The sequence below is a fragment of the Lissotriton vulgaris genome, unplaced genomic scaffold (genome assembly GCF_964263255.1).
Source record: "Lissotriton vulgaris unplaced genomic scaffold, aLisVul1.2 SCAFFOLD_1876, whole genome shotgun sequence".
Classification (NCBI taxonomy): Eukaryota; Metazoa; Chordata; class Amphibia; order Caudata; family Salamandridae; genus Lissotriton; species Lissotriton vulgaris.
Window position 1 is genome coordinate 423,271 of NW_028245941.1, and position 19,592 is coordinate 442,862.

The 19,592-nt window shown below is 45.9% G+C and overlaps 1 protein-coding gene across 2 annotated transcripts in view; it reads right to left on the reverse strand.

Annotated features, from left to right (window-relative positions):
- The window catches only part of LOC147666222 (cullin-9-like), a 326,973-nt gene that overhangs the window by 292,012 nt on the left and 15,369 nt on the right, over positions 1 to 19,592 (reverse strand). For both annotated transcript variants that reach the window (XM_086949198.1, XM_086949199.1), the window contains exon 2: positions 6,761 to 7,366. In XM_086949198.1, coding sequence (XP_086805324.1) covers positions 6,761 to 7,355 — 595 coding nt within the window. In that variant the 5' untranslated portion in view covers positions 7,356 to 7,366. The remainder of the gene's footprint in view (positions 1 to 6,760; positions 7,367 to 19,592) is intronic.

Below are 19,592 nucleotides of genomic sequence, written 5' to 3' on the forward strand. Positions count from 1 at the left end.
AAGGTTGAATTCAGATCAGATTGCATTACTTTTCGGTTGTAAGGAGAGGGGGTTGAAGAGCTGTGTTGCTGAGGGAGGGAGAACAGTCAATATTTCGAGGTGAAGTTTCAGGCGGGCCCTTTTCGAAGGGGGCATCCTTGAAGCTTGGTAGGTGGGAGGCTAATGGGAGAGTTTGATATCAAATACTTTTTTCAGAGAAGAATGTGGCAAATTCTTCACAGCTTTTGGTTGCATTTTTCATCGAGTTTTAGAGGAAAGAGGAGGTTTGCTGATGTTGAATAAGTCTTTGGGTCTGTTTCTAGACCCGTATAGTTGTCTCAGAAAAAGGAGTATATTTCTCAGACAATATGTTTTTTGTATTTTAGGCATTCAGTCCGGAGGATGGTGAGATTAGAATCCGAGGGTTGCTGTCTCCAGTTTCTTTCAGCTAGAAGGAGTTGCTATCTTTCATTGTTAAGATTGTTATTGAACATGGATCTAGAGGGGATACTTTTTGAGGTTCAGAGGGGCAACTGCTTCAACAGTTCTGTCATCTTTATGTGGTAGTGGTCGGTGAGGTCATCGGTGGAGGAGAGATCAGGCGGAGTTGACTAGTGCTACCAACTGCCTGCGGGATTTGAAGGATGTTCCTCACCCAGCGCTTTGGACGGCTAGGTTGGGGGCGGGCCATTGGATGGGAGGTGTTGAGGTCGACAGAATAAGGTGGTGATTGGTCCAGTCGGATGGTAGGATAGAGTCCAGGGATAATGTGTTATTCTTGCGGATGTGTGCTATCTGCTATGAACTGCCTCTACCAAATGCACATCAGTTTCTAACACTCACAATTTAGAGGTGAACTTTGCTCAAGATATCAACCTGAACCTTAAATTAGTTGGTTTATGAATGCTACCTTTTTTACGACCTGAAAACTGGTAATATTGCTAAATAGGTCTTTATGGCTTCCCTGGTTACAGCATTGTACTGGTACAAAAAAAGATTTTGTTAATGTCTATATCTATATATAAATAATATATATTTTCACTGAAAAACAAAAGGTTACAGAGACGTTATAGATAGGAAAATATACTTTTTTTAAACTTAGAAATTCACTTTAAAAAAAACAAAGGTTCCAGGGACATTATAGTTAGGCTCACATTTGACCCCTACAAAACCAGTGAAATTCAGCAGGTCTAGTTAGCTAAGCGAACTATAACTTACACCCCCACACTGCACTGCTTATGACCTCACATATTACATCACTCATGACATGGTCAGTGAGATCACTGATGACATCATCCAGTGAGTGTCAGCACTTTCTAAAGGTTTAAACATATATGCCAAGGTACTATAAAAGTTAAAATAGTATACTTTGTGTGCTACTGAGCGATACCATTTCGAACATATATTATGTGAGTGACTGTGTGTATCCGTGTGTAAGAGTGGGTGCCTAAGTGCCTGTATGGGTGTGTGAGTAGGTGTGTGAGTAGCTGTGTGTGTGAGTGACTATTGGTGAGTGAGTGGGTGTGTCAGTATGGCTGTGTGAGTGGCTCTATGGGTGGGTGAGTCAGTGTGCAAGTGACTGTATGAGTGAGTGTGTGTCTGAATGGTTGTATGTGTGAGTGATTGGCTGTGTGAGTGGCTGAATGGGTGAGTGTGAGTGGCAGCTTGAGTGAGTTGGTGTGTGGGTGGTTGTATTAAAGAGTGAGTGTCTGAATTACTAGGGTTGAGTGAGCATATATTGGAGTGGTTGTATGGATATGTGAATGGGCATGTAAGTGGTTGTGTGGGTTTGTGTGTGAGTACTTGTATGGGTGGGTGAGTGAGTAGCTGTGTTGAGAGGCTGTACGAGTGTGTGAGTGTCTTTGTGGGTGAGTGACTGGTTGTATGAGTGGATGAATGGGTGAGTAAATTGTAGTATGAGGGGCTCTGAGTGAGTGGGTGTGTGAATGGCTCTAAGGAGGAGTGAGTAGTTGTGTGAGTACTTGTGTAGGACTATGAATGGATTTGTGAGTGGTTGTGCGGGTGTGTGAGTGGGTGTACAAAAGGTTGTACGAGTGTGTGAATGGATCTGTGGATGATGTTGTCAGTGATGTCACTGACCATGTCATGAGTGATGTATGTAATATGTGAGGTCATAAGCAGTGTACTGCGGGGGGCATAAGTTATAATTTGCACCGATTGCGAGGAGATATATATATTTCCTACAAGCGTACTCCAGTAGGTACTTTTAACTAGGACCTAATTTCCATAGGAAGAGCGTTTTTTCACATGCCAATAACTTGATGTTGTTTGACAAATCCTCCCGAAATTTTCAAAACTAGTATGACGCTCACTTCAGCTGCTGTCTTGTAAGTTTCGGGGTGATCCGTCTGACAGAGGCATTCACACACCCATACAACCACTGACACACCCACTCAAATACCTACAAAGATAGTTAGAAAGCCACTCACTTACCCATAGTCACTCATGCATGCGCTCACACACCCATACAGCCACTCACACACCTAGTAACACACGGATACATTCACACACCCACTCAGATTACATATGATAGAGATAGTATCACTCATTAGTAGTACAACTAGTATACTAATCTAACTTTTGTAGTAGGTTAGTATATATGTTTAACACCCATAAACTCTTACAAACACTTACACTCACTATGTCATGAGTGATGTCACTGAACATGTCATGAGTAATGCAATATGTGAGGTCATAAGCGGTGCATTGCGGGGGTATAAGTTATAGTTAGCTCAGGTAACTATAACTGCTGAATTTTATTGGTTTTGTACAAGTGAAATCTGAGCTCAACTATAAAGTCCCTGTAACCTTTGTTTTTTTTTAAGTGAATTTCTAAGTATATAAAAAAAATGTCTTGCATAACACAACACCAGTTGAAAACAACAGTCCCTTGCACAGACTTCAAAAGTAGGCTAGCATTTTTTTGAGCTCACAGATCGGCTGGAAAGGTTGCTTAAGGCAAGGAATACCCGTATCATTTTTAGCATCTATGATAGCTTGCCAACTCAAGACGGTCCAATTTCTTTATCCAACTACTGTCTACCCTAGAAGAGGAATGGTCTGCCTTATTAGCACGGTGAAAATGTACATTTGGAAGTACTGTGCACCACTTCAACATGGAAACTGATAAAAAGTTTTACCCATTTCTTTTAATGTGGGACAAGGAGCTTCTAGGAAGGTTTTCATCCAAAGACTTTCATTGGGGTTTGCCTTAGATTGTCACTGGCTTTTTCTCACCACGATTAGGCATACTATACTATGTTGAATGTATTGTCAATTACATCATCTTTGTTGTATCCAATTAATGCTTATAACCTCACGCCCTCCCTTCAACTGCCTTTCAGAGGTTAGCTCTCCACTGGAGTGCCTCAAATCTCAGTCAGTTACACTGGCAATCTAAATCCAAAGTAGACGAGGGTATGAGATGAGCACAGAGGTTAACGCATCTTTCTTTAATTATGGCCTCTGGGGGGTCTCTGTGTACAACTACGCAGATGACCTCCAGCTCGTCTTCGATCTTTCCTCTTCTTCTCATTCTCTATCTTTTTTTCGCTCTACTCTGGTTTTCATCTCGGGGTGGATGGGCGCCAATCACCTCAAGCTAATCCAGACAAGACTGAGCTTGTCTTGACCGGCGGCTCGTCCAGCCCTTGGTCCTCTGCTTTTTGGCCCCCTATCTTTGGTCCCCCTCCCACCCCTGTCCCCTCTGTCAAAACGCTGGGCATTAAGGTCAGCCATGACCTGTCAATGCATGGCCAGGTCAGTTCTGTTGTGTCCTCTTGTTTTCTTTCCCTCCGTCTTATTCGAAAAATTTCCCGTTTCTTTTCCCTTGATTCTCTTAAAATTATTATTTCGGCCCTCATCACTTCCCGCCTTGATTATGGAAACAGCTTGTTCGTGGGTATCCCTGCCTACGAAACCCGTCGCCTTCAAGCAATCCAAAATCAGGCTGCCCGACTCATCTTTCACCTTCCCAAAACTCACCATATCACCCCTGTTCTCAAATCCCTTCACTGGCTTCCCGTTTTGCAACGCTCCTTGTTTAAACTAGGTTGCCTAGTCTTCCGGGCTGTTGATCGCTCTGCCCCGGCGTTCATCACTTCCCTGATTTCCTCTCACACCCCTGTCCGTACCCTCCGCTCATCTTCTTCGGCCCTCCTCACTTTTCCCCGTTTCCGCAAATCCCGCACTGGTGGAACCAGATTCTCCGTTCTTGCCCCCCGCTTCTGGAATTCCCTCCCTCTCTCCATGCGTTCTATCCCCATCTTTTCACACTTCCGTAAAGCGCTCAAAACATTCTTGTTTGCCCAGGCCTACCCCGCTTAACTTCCTCGGCCCTGTTTGTTCTGTCCAGTAGAGCTCAGCGCCAGGAAGCCGCTTGGCCACCGTGCGCTCTATAAATACTTTATTCATTCATTCATTCATTCATTCATTCATTCATTCATTCATTCATTCATGGCGAGCACAGGCTAAAAACTCAAAAAGAATGTCAAACAATTGTAGGAATAAAAAAAAGGGTGCAGGTCTGTAGTCCTGTCAGAATTAAACTGGGCAGGCATCCCTCTGCTTTCTGTGTGTGGACAGGGAGTAGAGATGGCGAACAAAATGAGTGTATACTGCTACCTTCCAAGGAAACAGACTTCCAAAAATTCAAGAAGTAAGGAGCTTACAGGAATAAAAGCAGGTAGGGAAGGCAATAGTCTTTCTTCCACAGGTCCTTCATTTCAAAACTGAACTGAAAAGCCAGGTGAACATGCAGCTGCTTCTTGGTCTCCAAGGCAACCCTTACACCCATTCCACTGGTGTTCATTCCATTACGAACTGTGTTGCATCCTGCGTGGGTTCTAAATTTCTGAAGCTCAACCCCATAAACTCTGAAATTATTCCCGTCTTTCAAAGACTCAACAGTTGGAACAACTCCCAATGGCATCGAACAGGGTAGGGTGAGCCTTTTATTACGAAAGGCATTCCCCTGGTAGACTGCAGAACCTGGGGGCGTATTTTAGGGCTGGGGTACGCTCCTGGTGCCTCTGTCACTTTCCCCAGCTACCATGGGTTAATTCCAGCAGGCACAGAGGTGTCAAGAACAAGAATGAGAGGGAGGGAAAGATAGAGAGAAAGATATCTGAGAGGGAGATGAGAGAGGATTGATGGGAAGGAAGAGACTGCGCAAGGAGATGAAGGAAGCGGGGTCGGTTTTAGCATTTTTGGCAGGTTGATTTGGCTCACCAGTCCGGACCAGACTCAAAACCTGAAACAAATCCCTCCCCTGTTTCCAAGATCAGGAATCTGGGCACACTTCTAGATCATAAATTTGATCTTCATTCCCAAATCTCAAATGTCACCAAAACCTTTCTTCAAATTAGGCTACCCAGGAGGATCTTAAGATTCCTATCCTCCCCAATCTCACCATCACTGCCAATTCCGTAGGAAACTCCAGATTTGACTACTGTAACGCAGTTTACCTGCACATCCCTAAACAACCATCACCAGGTTTCAAAATCTCCAAAACTTGTGGATTAGAAGTATTTTTCATCTAAGAAAATTTGACTATATTTCCTATCATGGGAAATCCTTGCATTAGCTTTCAGTTGATAAAATAATTCTATTCAAAGCAATATGCACAAAATTCAGGCTGGCAGAGTACCTACTTTTCTGTTCCACAAATATAACATATCAACCCTCTCGTTCAAACTCCCAGTGCCCGTTTGTAGTTCCCACTGTTCTACTCGCCCACAAGGGTAGCATTATTTCAGTGTGCTCAGTCACAAACTCAGGAATTCCATTCCTTCGGACATCAGTTCCACTCCTCATCTCCTTCATTTCAGAAAATGTCCTGGTTCCCCTTTTACCTTTTCCTCTGCCCATCCCCTCCCATACCACTAGGAGACACAAGCAGTAAAAGACTCCCCCTGTGACGTTTAGAAATCCCCATTAATAAATAAATGAAAAAAAACATGCTATGGGTGGTTGTAGAGCTGGTACCAGGATCTTGAATAGAATCTGAAGGTAAAGAAAAGGCAGCCACACAATGGCAGAGGTCAAGTTCCTTAATCCCACGTTTCTTGGGAGGGAGAGATTCGAAAGCCACAGCAGTTACATGCCAGTTCCAAACACAAAAAAAGCTAAATTAATTGTCTTGCAGAGCTTCAAGAAAACGTCTGTGGGATAGGGCGTGAGAAGATGACCTGCTGACATTTAAATCATCAGGATGTACAAATACAGACACAAAAAGCATAGCAGAACAACACATGCCAAACACCATTCACATAAGACTGAAAAGATGAAAAATCTGTAGAAACAGAGAAAATAGAAATAACAGCATAGAACATTGGAACACTGCCTCTTCTGAGTTAGTAGCCACAAAACACACCGCTACAGAAAACTATTCTTGTTAACTGCCATTGCATGTGGTTGTGGGCAGATGGTCTACAGGAGAGGCAATTCCAGTTAACTAAACTTCAATTCTATGAGCAACATAGATTTAAATCTGAGATTGCTTTCCAGTAGCTGTAGCCAGAAGTCTGATGGTGTACATGAGAGAAAATTTCAGACAGCTAAATCCCAGTTCTACGCGTAGGACAGAAAAGGCTTAGGATGCATTTTAGGGTGCAGACAAAAAAGGGGGTCCTCCTTTCCCAAATAAGTTTGCAGAAAAGCACCCATGTGGTCGACATAGAACATAAATTAAAAATAGCTTTCAGGACAGACGAAGAAGATAGGACTATATGTGCATCACTGTGTCTAGCAGTTATCTCACCTGCATCGTGGGAAGCCAACGCCCTAAGCATCTTCCCTGCGCTCCGGCGGATCTGTTTCTCCTCATTGCACAGCATCTTCATCAGCAGGTCCAGGGCACCCGTCTCCTTGAAGACGCCAGCTAGGGATCCAATGCTAGCATATGCACTCAGCACATGGATAGTGTTCAAGATGGATGACTCTGGACCACTTGTACTGGACATCTGTTTGGAGGCACGCTGCACCAGCGAGCGTACATCTGCCTTCATCTCTTGCAGTGAGACCTGGTCCAGCGTGCCATCGGAAGGGAACGTACTGGGTGCCTTCTCCTCTTTTACCCGCTGCCCCTCGTGCTTGCGCTTCCCCAGCAGCGTCGGGCAGTTGGCGTAAACCTCCTCAGTCGACATCCACATCAGGATGTTCTCAGCTTTGCTCTCAGATGAGGAGGCTGTTGTGTTTGCTCCTGCATTGTCGTCCAGGCTGATGATGCTCCAGCGGATCAGGTATTCTGTATGGCCATCGTGAGCACGGCGTTGACGCACCAGTTCTTCCGGGTAGGCCTGCAGTCGCGGCCCCAGTTGTACAAGCAGGTTGCCATTTCCTTTCTCACCAACCATGGTGAATGTGTCTGCAAGAAAGATGAAGGAAGGTTAGCAAGAAGTAGTAGTAATTTCAATGCTACATCTGCAGCTGTAGTTATCACAATTCTCTATGCTGAGAGAACTATGGTGCTGGATGGCCTTAGTAACTTGTGCATGCGTAGGCTGCAAACATGAGCAAGCGCAGAGTTAAAATAAGCTTCCTATTCACTGTACACTGAGCTGCTCAAAAAGACAGCACCCCTAAGAGCTAAATGGTGATTCACTGGCCCACATCAACCTAAGATACTTGTTAATCTAAAAAGAGGCCGTCCAAGGAAAGACTTTGCTGTGAGACAAAATAACACAACTCACCAACCCTTTGAACACCAGACTAAAGGAATGTCAAAAGTTGCATTCCCACCTCCTTAGGTCCAGAAAGGAATTAATGCCCACCCTGCTCCATAAAGCCCTTGAAAAACTAAATTCAACTAGCATTGGATTCCAGTGAATGTTAAGCTACAGAATCTCTGTATGGTGAAATATTAGTCATCAAGGATCTACTGTGATCATCTCTGCTCTTTGATAACCTCCCCGGCAGCCACGTGGCCTCGCAAGACCCTGATCGGCTTGTGTGCTGCAGCCTCTGAAACCCAAGTACTCATAACAAAAAAATGCTCAGTTGCCATCGACTTCATAACTGGGGCTAAAAGAAAAGAAAAATTACTCCTTCGTGTAATTGCAATACAAACTGCCTTGTGCACACCAACTTTGTTGCATCTGACCTTAAGTTACAAAAAGAAGAAATGTCAATAACTTAAAAGTGTAAAATTACAACTATAACACTTTACATCTAGGCGGAGATCTTCACGTGGTAAAGTACAGGAAAAAACTACAAAGTTTTTAAAGATTAAAAAAAAGCAGAACTATCTTTAAGATAAATATCATATTTATTTTAACTGTAGAAAATAATTACAAAAAGAATATGGCATTTTAACTTAATATTGTGTTAAATATTTAATTATCTTGCATATATATTCAATAAAATCATTTTAAGATATCAATTTAAAAAATCCCACCTAAAATAACAAATTTGCATTTATTCAGGCAGTTTAAAGCATTACAAGTTATGTATAGTATTATTCTTTTTTTTTAATCAAAGTTACTTTATTTTAAATGTATTTAGATTTTTAAAGTTAAAATAAGTTCATTTAATTTAATATTAGCTCCGATGGGCTTTTATTTGAAGTCCCTGCCTCCATTCTTTTCTATGGAAGGGTGTTGCAGTACCAATGGATGGCCATGTGTTATGTTGACTGAAGTACATATAGCACTGTTTTAGGTCCTTTTTTTGCTGTAGTGACTATAGAATTGCATTTTGGAACTAACAATTGGCTTGCTCTTTTGTGGATGGGCGCATGCCCCTCCCTAACTCTGTCATACTCCCAGTAACCCTTCTTACATCACTCTTAACCGCTCACATGTAATAGAAAATAGTCCCCATTTTCCAGCCACTCCCACTTACTACTAAAATATATGCCTACGTTTGCTGAGATCTGCACACAGGTAAGGAAGAGGCATACACATCCAAATGTTGGTTGACGAACAGCACGTTCGTAGAACGTAAGTAGTAGTATTGTAGTGGTAAATGTATGCATAATGCAGTTTGTGAATAGGCTATGTTTTACAACTTTGTAGCAAAACACAAAAAGAAGAGAGGTTTCAAAATTCATTCTTAAAATACTACTATCCCATATTATAACAAATTACAAATGTCGGACAAGCCAATCGTCATAAAAGGTCACACACTGCTTGCTTCAGCTAGACTCGATGACGCCTCCTTTATGCACATCACATCTGGAGCACACATAGGCTCCTGGGGATACGAACTTCAAATGTAGACATTAAAAAACAATTGTGCAAGCTGCCATTTTCCAAGTTATATTGTCAGACTTTTACTTCATCAGGACTGCTCATCTACCGCCCCTCCGGCCCCCAGCCCGTCAACATTTTTTAGGGAAGCGCGTACCAATTTAGTCGCCATTTTGGCAATTAAATTCACTAATTTCAATATCGTAGAGGACCTTAACTTCCACTTGGAGGACTGTCAAGACGGTGAGATCACCAATTTCTTGGCAGATATCGCAGTCTGTCAACTATTACAATGTGTCCCCAGTACAACACACTCTGCTGGTCACCTTTTAGACCCAGTATTCACCAATATACCTTCCCTAAAAGTTTGATTTCCCCTCAGCGTGGCCTGGACACACCATTTTCCGATCTCTAGGACACTTAATGGTGAAAGCCCGCACCGACTCCAAACCTATTCTGAAATGTCCTTGGCGCACGTTAGATGCCAATCATTTTCGAGCTCTTTTACTTACCCAGATGCCTCAGTTGCTTGCTGATATAGAAGTAGCTAATAGCCTTCTTCACGAATGGCTCACGCATACCTTTGTCAAATGTATTCCCGCTAAATACACGTATAGCCGTGAAACACAGACCAGTCCTTGGATCAATAAGACTCTAACCCAGATGAGAAAAAATTACAAGGTTCTAGAATGCACATGGAGATGCCACTATGACCCTGACACTCAAGATACAATATCGTTAAGCTATTAAGGCTTATCATAAATCTGTATGAAAATCGCGAGCAGACTACTTCGCAGAAAAAATTAAAAACAGCAGCAATCCCGCTAAAAGTATTTTCTCCTTCCTGGATGATATTAAAAACCCCTCCTCGGCGAGTACACACACCATCACTATGAACTCTCAGTGCGAGGCCTTAGCAGTCAAATGTTGTCAAAATGGATGAGGGCATTTCGCAAATCCTTCCCCCCTCTACTAGCACTGTAGGTCACATAGAACTGCCCGGTTGCTCTGGCACGTTATTATCCTCCTTCCCAGCATTATCCTATGCAGTATTGAGTACCATCTGTAATACAATAAAATCGGGATCACCAACTGATCCACTTAAACCAGATCAGCTTCTGTAATTTCTACCTCAGATTTTACCTAACTACTATCTGCGAACTGATAAGTCTGTCATTGGCATCAGCAGAAGTACCCGCCTCATGGAAACATGCCAAGGTCATTCCTTTGCTAAAAGAAACGACCCTGGATGCCTCGAAGCCAGAAAGCTTTCGCCCCATCTCACTGCTTCCTTCTATGGCCAACGTCACCAAGGCTCACATTAACTAGATCCGGACAACGAAATATTGGACCCCTCGCTGTGATGGGACGAGGTGCTGTGATGGAGGCGGTTTACAGCAGCATTACAGTGTACAGGTGACACCAGCAACCCACATGGGTAATACCAAAAACTTGACGTACAGCGTGAACGACAACTCACCGGAGTAACACTAACTCGCACAAGTTATTTTGAGCCGAAAAACACAAGTACCATGAGGCGGTGGGGCTGACACGCCCACTGGGGCAGGTACTAATCCAAGGATGGGCTCAGACATTGGTGTTTCCCTTAGCTGTTGAAGTTAGCCTGTGACGAAGGGCAGGAGCTCGAAACGCGTCTGCGTTAAGACTTTGGCTGCTGGACGTGTACCTGTGTTTGCTGCAGTGTACATTAAAAGAATTACAGCGATATACACCTGTGTGGGCATCTTCATTTGAGGCAACTCTTTTTGTGATTATACACACACACAACCCCTAGCAGGAGTTGCAAAAAGTAGGGTCCTCTCCATGGTCTCCTACGCTAATGATACTCAGCTTGTGACCTCTGTGTCTAACAATCCGGACCAACACATAGCCAAGTTCCAGAATGATAAAATGGCCATCGCGGATTGGAAGGCAGCTAACTGCCTGCAGTTGAATGCAAACAAATCTGCGATGATTCTTCTTCTAGGAAAAGACACGCACCTATGGAGTGATCACTGGAGGCCCGCTGAGATGGGAGCCCCCCTCCCCCGCCCTCTAAGAAAATTGTAGAAAAAACCTGGGTGTCTGGGATGACTGTGCTCCAACCTTTCGAGCACAGATGAAATCAGTGGCTGGCATTTGTTTCGGACTTCTTTGCGATCTTAAGCCACTACTTGGGTTCTTTGACGCTCAAACACGTCAGACCATTATCCAGTCTCCCATACTCTCTAGACTGGATTATTGTAATTCCCTTTACCTGGGTGCCAATAAAGCTGGTATTAATCATCTCAGAAGGCGCTGAATGCCGCGGCCCAGACTCTCTTCACCCTCTCTGAATGTTGTACTATTTCCAAATCTAAACGGAAGTTGCATTGGCATCCGGTTGAGAAGAGAATTCACTTTAAGACCTTGTGCATCTCTCATAGAACCCTCTATGCTCAAGCCCCTTCCATTTTAGCTAATCTCCTTATCTGTTATGTTCCAAAATGCACCCTGCGCTCCTCGAACCTGTTTGTTGCAGGTTTGCCCCACTTCAATGCTTTTACAAAGTAAGCTGCAGGAAGGGCTGGCACACATTCCTCCTCCTAGGAACTATGCACAACTGTTACTCTCCCGCATAAAAGCCTATGGGCTCAGCAGAACAAGGCTGCACAATACTGGTCACCAGGAAGTGCTCCACTGAGATCATAGATGCAGACCGAGAGACTGCCCGGGACCACAGGTGCATCACTGCCGAACAGCATTGTGGAATGCTTAAACCTTCCCTACATTATAGTGTGTATTGGGTATGTAAAGAGCAGTCTTCGCCCTGAACCTTCATGACACTAGACAGAGGGAATACCTTAGAAACGAGGGAGGATACATCCAAGCCTTTATGAGTGTTCTGCACTATGTTTACAATACGTCTGCTTAAATGAGTCTACCTGGCTACAATTCCACAGCTGGGTACTCTGGAGAAGGCTTGTTGGACAAAAAGCAGAGCATCCAATGACCTCTCATGACAATGAGAGGCCTGGACGTACTCCATTCAAGACTTTAGGCACTTCACAAATCCTTGTGCTTTATATAATCTTGGTGAAAAGCAACAGGAGTATAACCCATAGACCGAGTTGAGATCTGGGTGAGTACAGGAAAATAAACAACAATATCTCAACCGGATTCAGTAGAAACAAATACACTTGTATGTACAAGACATTACAGGAAGAGAACAAAAGAGACTCCAAATTATTCGTTGAATGTGCTCAAGGCATCATATATTTTGAAGACAAAGTTATACACAACAGTCGTAGCAACACTTTTTTTTTTTACTGTTTTTATTAAGGTTGTGACAGTAGTATCAAAATTGGCTATATAGAGACAGTAAACAATTTGCATTCTATTGAGGCTTTACATGCATTTTCTCTCATCACAGTAGTTCTTATGATCCTATGAGTTCCTATCCTGTGTTGGTGTCCCCTCCCAAGGTCAACTTCCCATCAGACCTATTCGATCTCCTCATCTGAGCTATCTTCATCTGATTCTGGCTGCGGCTCACATATGTCCCCCCTAAAAGTGTTCCAAGCCGCCCGTATCTTATTCCATTTCCGCCAACACTTCCTGGTAGTATATACTGCGCGTTCAATTACCATTGTTCGGTCCATGTTTCTGCACCATGCAGACAGTGTCGGTACCGCTGCTGACCCCCATTAGTTTCCATATTATGTGGAAGAATGTCCCCTCGTCTCCGTAGCCTCTCAAGCAAAACGGGAGTGGTGCTCTCTGTATTTTATGCATGGTAGTCCTAGTATAGTATATTCTATGTAAAATGTTAAGTTGCACTAATCTTAGTCTGGTAGAGATGCCCACTTCTTTGGGTGATGCCAGGGCCTCTCTCCATTCATGGTCATCTATGTCTCCTATCTCTGCAGCCCATCTCTCTTTCAATGTTCCTGTGGGGTCTGGTAGATTATTAAGCACTTTTCGATATGTGAAAGAGGTGGCCCTCTGTGGCATATGATCTGTCAGTAGACGGTCCTCAAACGGGGAAGCTTCAGGAAGTTGGGTGTCTAATGGAAGTGTCTTTAGTAGAGCGTGCCGAATTTGCATATATCTAAATTTTTCATTTGGGCCTAGGTTATAGTGCTGTTGCAATTGCGAGAACGGTATCACTGTTCCTTTTTCCCATAAATCACCCACTGTGGATATGCCTATATTATCCCACTGTGTGAAGCCCTTACTTTGCCGCAGGTTACTCAACGCTTTGGTGTCCCAGAGTGGGGTTAGTTTCGTGATAACCACTTTCCAGCCCAACTTGGCCTGTGCCGCATGCCAGATCAGTGTTGTATTTTAGTAGGTCCCACCAGTTTCGTGAGCATACCTCTATTGTAGAGTGCTGCTAACATATTATTTGTTCCTAATTGCGCCCTATCTGCGCTATATGCTGGGTTGTCATGAGGTGTGTGTAGCCAGTGATTTATGACTGAGTTGTGCGGCCCAGTAGTACAGCTGGAGGTTTGGGAGCGCTATCCCCCCGTCATACCAGCTACTGTTAAGTTTTGGCTGGGCTATGCGAGCTGTCCGGTTGCCCCATAGAAGAGTTGAGACCTGCGCCGCCACTTGCAGAACGTATCGAGTTGGGATTCTGTTGGGCGTGTTTTCAAGGGCGTATACATCGCTGCCCTACCAGGAAACGTAAGTGGTAGCGTGGCCCAATGTCCCACGTCTCGTTTAAGCCGCTCCAGTGGGGGAACTAAGTTCTTGGAGAAGAAGTCAGTTGTGGATTTGGTGATGTGAATTCCCAAGCATTTGAAAGAGTCCTCCGTCACCAGCAGTGGGCAGGCTGTCAGGAGTAGTGGTTTAGGCCCCTTTAACACATACATCACCGATTTAGACCAGTTTATTTCGTAACCTGAGAGGCTCCCAAGGGTATTACATATATTCAGTAATTCAGGTATCCGGCTCTATGGTTCCGTGAGATAGACCAACATGTTGTCCGCAAAAAGCGAGACACGGTCCTCCCAACCCTCCTTCCATCTGATCCCATTCAACAATGGGGTTTTCCTAAGTAGTGTTGCCAGGGGTTCCAATGCAACCGCGAATAGCAGCGGTGACAGGGGGCAGCCTTGAAGTGTACCCCGTGCCAGGTCTATCTCGTCTGATATGTGGCCGTTGGCCGTCACTCGTGCCACCGGGTTTGAGTAAAGGAGTCTCACCCAAGCGCGGAACTTAGGGCCGAAGCCAATATATGCCAATACTTCAAATAAGTACCTCCACTCCACCATGTCAAACGCCATCTTTGCGTCCGGAGACAATATCACTGCCATTCCTGTCAGGTCTGGGGCTCGCGCAATCACTCCTTGTACTCGTCTGAGGTTAAGGGCTGTGCTTCTGTGAGGCATGAACCCGGATTGATCCGGGTGTATTAGTTGCGGTAGATGTTTTAGCATTCTATTTGCTAATAGCTTCGCGAGGATTTTACTCTCTGCGTTGAGCAATGAGATTGGCCGATATGATGTGGTCTCTGTTTGTGGTTTGCCAGGCTTCGGGATCGTCACTATTGTTGCCACCCGTTGGTCCAGTGGAAGTTCGGCTTTTTCTAGACATTCTTCATACATTGCCAAGAGAGGCGGGGCTAGCGTTTCCGCCATCAGCTTGTACCACTCTATTGGTATTCCGTTTGGCCCCAGTGCCTTCCCGGATTTCACCGAATGTATTGCGGATTGGATTTCTGCGAGTGTCAAGTCCGCTTCTAATTCGGAAGCCGTTTCTGATGGGAGGGAGGTCATCTCAATGTAGCCAAGGGCTTCTCGTATGGCAACCTCTGTTGGGTCTGCCGTGGGGTATATACCTCCTTAAAATGTTCTGCTAAGATGCTGACTATGTCTCTGGGGTGTGACGCCAGTGTGCCATCCCTCGCCCGCAGTTGTTGTATTCCCCTTACCCCGTCTCCTTTTCTGTCTAGCCATACCAACATTTTACCTGCTTTGTCCCCTACGTCATACACCTTATCTCTCATTGCCGTAATGTGTCTGACCGCCTGAGATCGCAGGTGATCTAGATATTGTTGTTGGCTTAGTTTGAGGGTGTGCGTCGTGTCTTGGGTCGGGTCTGCCGAAAGTGCCGTTTCCGCTGTCAGTAGAGCTACTTCCAGCTCTGCCAATTCTTTTTTTTTATCCCGTTTATACCCAGTTATCGATGCTATAGCCTGCCCTCTAAATACCGTTTTATAGGCCTCCCATAGTATTATTGCTGAATCTACTGATGCTGTGTTTTCCGTAAAATAAAGTTTGGTTGCTTTGCGGAGTCTTTTCTTGATCTTCGGGACCATCAGATATCCTGGATATATGGGATATAAGCGTCTGCGAGATTGTTCCCGGCATGAGAGTGTAAGTATCATGAGGGAGTGGTCGAATATGCCTCTCGGTTTTATGTCAACCGTTTCAATATTTTGGAGGCCAGAGTCCAACATTAAAAAGTAAATCTATTCGAGAGAGACTGTTGTGTACGCAGAGTGATACGTGTATTGTTGTGTCTCCGGGTGTGTGTGTCTCCATACGTCTATGAGGCCCAGTGCTTCAGTAAACCGTAGGAACCGCGATGGCCCAGGTTTCTGTGTTCGTGCGGGGAATCTATCTAGTGCTGCGTCTATCGTGGTGTTGAAGTCCCCTCCTATAATGAGGTCCCCCTCCGGGAGTGCTAATAGGAATTCTCCGAGTGCCAGAGAGCCGCGGCATGAAGTGCCGGGGGTATGTAAACCAAACAATGTTCAGGAGTTTACCTTCCCACTGACCCTGAACCGCTGCAAATCGTCCCTGGACATCTGTTTTGGTCTGTAAGATCATGAACGTGGAAGATTTTTTAACCAGAATGCCTGTACCTCTAGATCTCGTGGAGAATTCATAGTGTGCCGCCATTTTGTACCCCCACCTATCCATTGCTCTACAAGCTGACCCCGTGAGGTGTGTTTCTTGTAAGAGTGCCAGTGTTGGGCTGTGACGCTTTAGAGCCTGTAGGATCAGACCTCTTTTTATCTTGTCTCCCAGTCCCCTCACATTCCAAGTTGCAATTTTAAGGGGAGCGGGTGAGGCCTCTTGCGTTATCACGCCTGAATTAGTATTTCGTGCGTTATGAGCCGTAGATGTGGTGGTATCTTGGTACAGTCAGAGAGGGTCGCTATAGGACGTTTAGGTGCGCCGTGACCCAACATTGTATGTATAGAAACGTAGTGTGTGTTATTCTTAGTGTACGCTGTGGGTAATGCCTTATCTGCTGATCTTCGTATGTCTCTGTCTTCACCGCCTTGAACAGTTGTGAACAAACAATCAAACCTGTTAACTTTCCCCTCCCAATGTCTCCCACACTCCCTGCCTCCCTGCTGTGCGGTCTTATAACTTCCAGCCACCCCAACTTAGCAGAGCGCTCTTCCCCCACCCAACATAAAGTACTTGCTTGTCCGGGGTAAAAGAACCAGTGGAGTCCCAAGGCCCTCGTGCCCTCCAAGGCCAGCTGCAGTCCGCTACCACAACCGCATCAGCTGTGATTCAGTGCGTCTATATTGTTCGCCAGCCGTTTGTAATATCTGTGCCAATGTTGCGTCTTCTACTCAGCTTCTTCATGTTCCAGGGGGTGTTCTGTTTCTGGGCTTCTGGTCTCTTGTGAGCCGGATTCTTCCTCTCCCTCACGTCGGTGGTGATAGGTGTTTCGCCGATTGCCGCTTCCTATTTGCCGCCATCCGTCTAGCCATTCTTGCGCTGTCTCTGGGGTCTCGAAAAACCACGCCCGTCCATCAGCCACCCCTCTTAGTTTTGCTGGGAAGAGCATAGAGTACGGCAGTTCCCTTGCTCTAAGTGCTTTCTTAACCTCCAGGAAGCTCCTCCTGCGTTTGGAGACTGCTGCTGTGTAATCCGGGAAGAAAGTTATTGTTGAATTCAGGACTCGCAGCGGCTGGGCGGTTCTCGCAGCCTGCAAGATAGCATCCCTGTCTCTGTAGTTAAATAATCGTGCGAGTACCGGTCTTGGAGGGGCTCCCTGCTTTGGCTTACCGCCAGGGACTCTATGCACTCGTTCTACTGTGAAAAAGTTGGAGAGCCCTTTGGGCTGTAGTCTCGTCTTCACCAGCTCTTCCACGTATAAGTCCATTGCCTGCTTGCCTTACGAGTCCGGAATTCCAAGTATTCGCACATTGTTGCGCCATGCTCGTCCTTCCTAATCATCCAGCTTATCTGTTAGCAGTTTATGTTCCTTTTTAAGTAGGGCGACTTCAGTTTGGAGTTCCGCTGTATCCACCACTAGCGATTTCGCCACTACTTCCACTTCCTTTACCCTGTCCGCCATTTTGTGGAGGTCCGCCGCAGGAGGGAGACATACATGGATAGAGAGCCAACCGTGTTTTGGACATTCGTTAAGGCCGCCATGATGTCTTCTAGGGTTATTTTCTTCGCCCCGTCTGAGTCTTGGGTTTTGCCCGTAGATGCACGCCCTTCTGGCTTCGACCCGGAATTTTTTTCGAAGGCGAACTTGTCCAGTTTCGCTTGGGCTGCTGTGTTCCTAGGCCCTCTGCCCGCCATTGTTTCACCCTACGTGTTGCTGGTCGTGTTTCTTGCAATGACGCAGTATTCTTCCTTTAGCGTGCTGTCACAGAAGTTGCCGTGGCTCAGTTAGTGCGTTCTGTTGTAATTAGGACGGCCTCGCTATTATTTCGATAATGTCACTGTGTAAGCGGTTCCAGCGGGTGCAGGAGACTCGTGTGCGTCTGAAGCGTGTCCGGTAGTCCAGTAGCGTTTTCCCCGCGCTTCTCAGTGTCACTGAGCAGTTCGCATTCCTCTCATGTAGTTTCCTTGTACAGGCTGCTGTTAACCCTGGTCGCCTGACCGTACCTCTTGTGTGCTGTAGCAGCGTAAACTGATCCGTCGGGTTGCAGGTTGTAAGTATGGCATGCTGTGTGCCTTACTCCGTTCTGCCTACGTGGCGCGGTAGATGGTAGATAGTTCTTCAAGCACGGAGTCTCCTTGAATACTTTGCGTTATTTAGTACGTGCTAGTTTTCGCAGCGTTTCTTTTTCCCGGGGTCTGAAGTTAATTATGGGTTGTCTGAATGTCTGAATGCTTTTTGGCCCGTCGGAATCTGAATCTGCCACCGGGGAGGGGGCGATGTCACGCACCTACCGCTTTCCGTAGTTCTGGTCGGCCTTCGCTGGTCTCGGCGGTGCTGTTGGATGCTTTCAGGATTGCGCGCTTTCACGTCCCCTCGTCGGGGTGCCTGGTCGGGTGTCAGAGTTTGACGCTTTATTCCTGTAGCCCCCCCCCTCGACACTCAGCGGGTCCGGATTTAGGCACCTTTTTTCCGATCCCTTGGTAGGTGTTCGTGGTCGTTTCTTGCCTTTGTCTCCCCCCGGCGTGTGCCCTCCTCTGCAGGCAGAGTTATCTGCGTCCCGATCCAGCGTCTCAGCGCACTCCAGGCCCCGGCTGTGTTTCTCAAGTAGGCCGCCTCTGTTCCGTTGATGGTAGTGGTACTTGCCGGCATCGGATTGCCACCGGAGTTTCACCGGCCGGTGCCGCCCGGCCGTGGGTGCAGGCTCAGGCTCCTGGGGGTCTGTAGGTCTCCGGATTAATGTGCGGATCGATTGTAGGCCTGTGTTCCCACCGGAGCTCCTGTGCTAAGCAGCCATCTTAGTCGGCTGTTAGCCACGCCCCCGTAGCAGCACTTTTAAGCATGAATGTAAAGGCAACCCTAGAAAGCTAAGTGCACATTGTGCTTGTGACACGACGTGACAGCGCAAGTGGCAAATGGAGGAACACAGCGCTAGGTGAAAGGTGATACACAATATATACAGAATAGTCGAATTAATGCAATGATTTCTTTGGAAAAATTTGATACGATTCAAAATGATTTCATGAACCAAAGAGGGATGTGCGCCATTAATTGCACTGGTGAGAGAAGGTCGACGGCGTTTCCATCCTATTAAATTAGGATCAGCATCAGGACCGAGTAGACAAGATGATGGTGCTTTAGCACAAGGCGACTTAAACCGAGGGGTGGAGGGGTTACATCCTGGGATGCAGTGGCAGCATCGAGAGACGTCTGCAGTTGATAAAGGAACTCGGGAATTGGATCGCCCGGTAATTGAATGGGGGAGGCAGGGTCGGAGCCCCGATCCACTGCACGGGTGATCGGTTGATTCCTTGGTTTGCGGGTCGTGGCAGGAAAACTAATCCTTGATAGACTGGGAGGTGAGCAACGCTGGGCCGCCACAAACATGTGCGGGTTTGCCGGTGTCTCGAGCTATCCTTACATGCCCTCGAGACACCTATTATCTTGGCTTCCCGGTTTACAATACCAATATCTCAAACTCTTGTAAATGCGAGACCCATTTCATTTTAAAGAAGTGTCCGTCATCGTCCCGGGCTGCTTGGAAAGTAAAAGCTG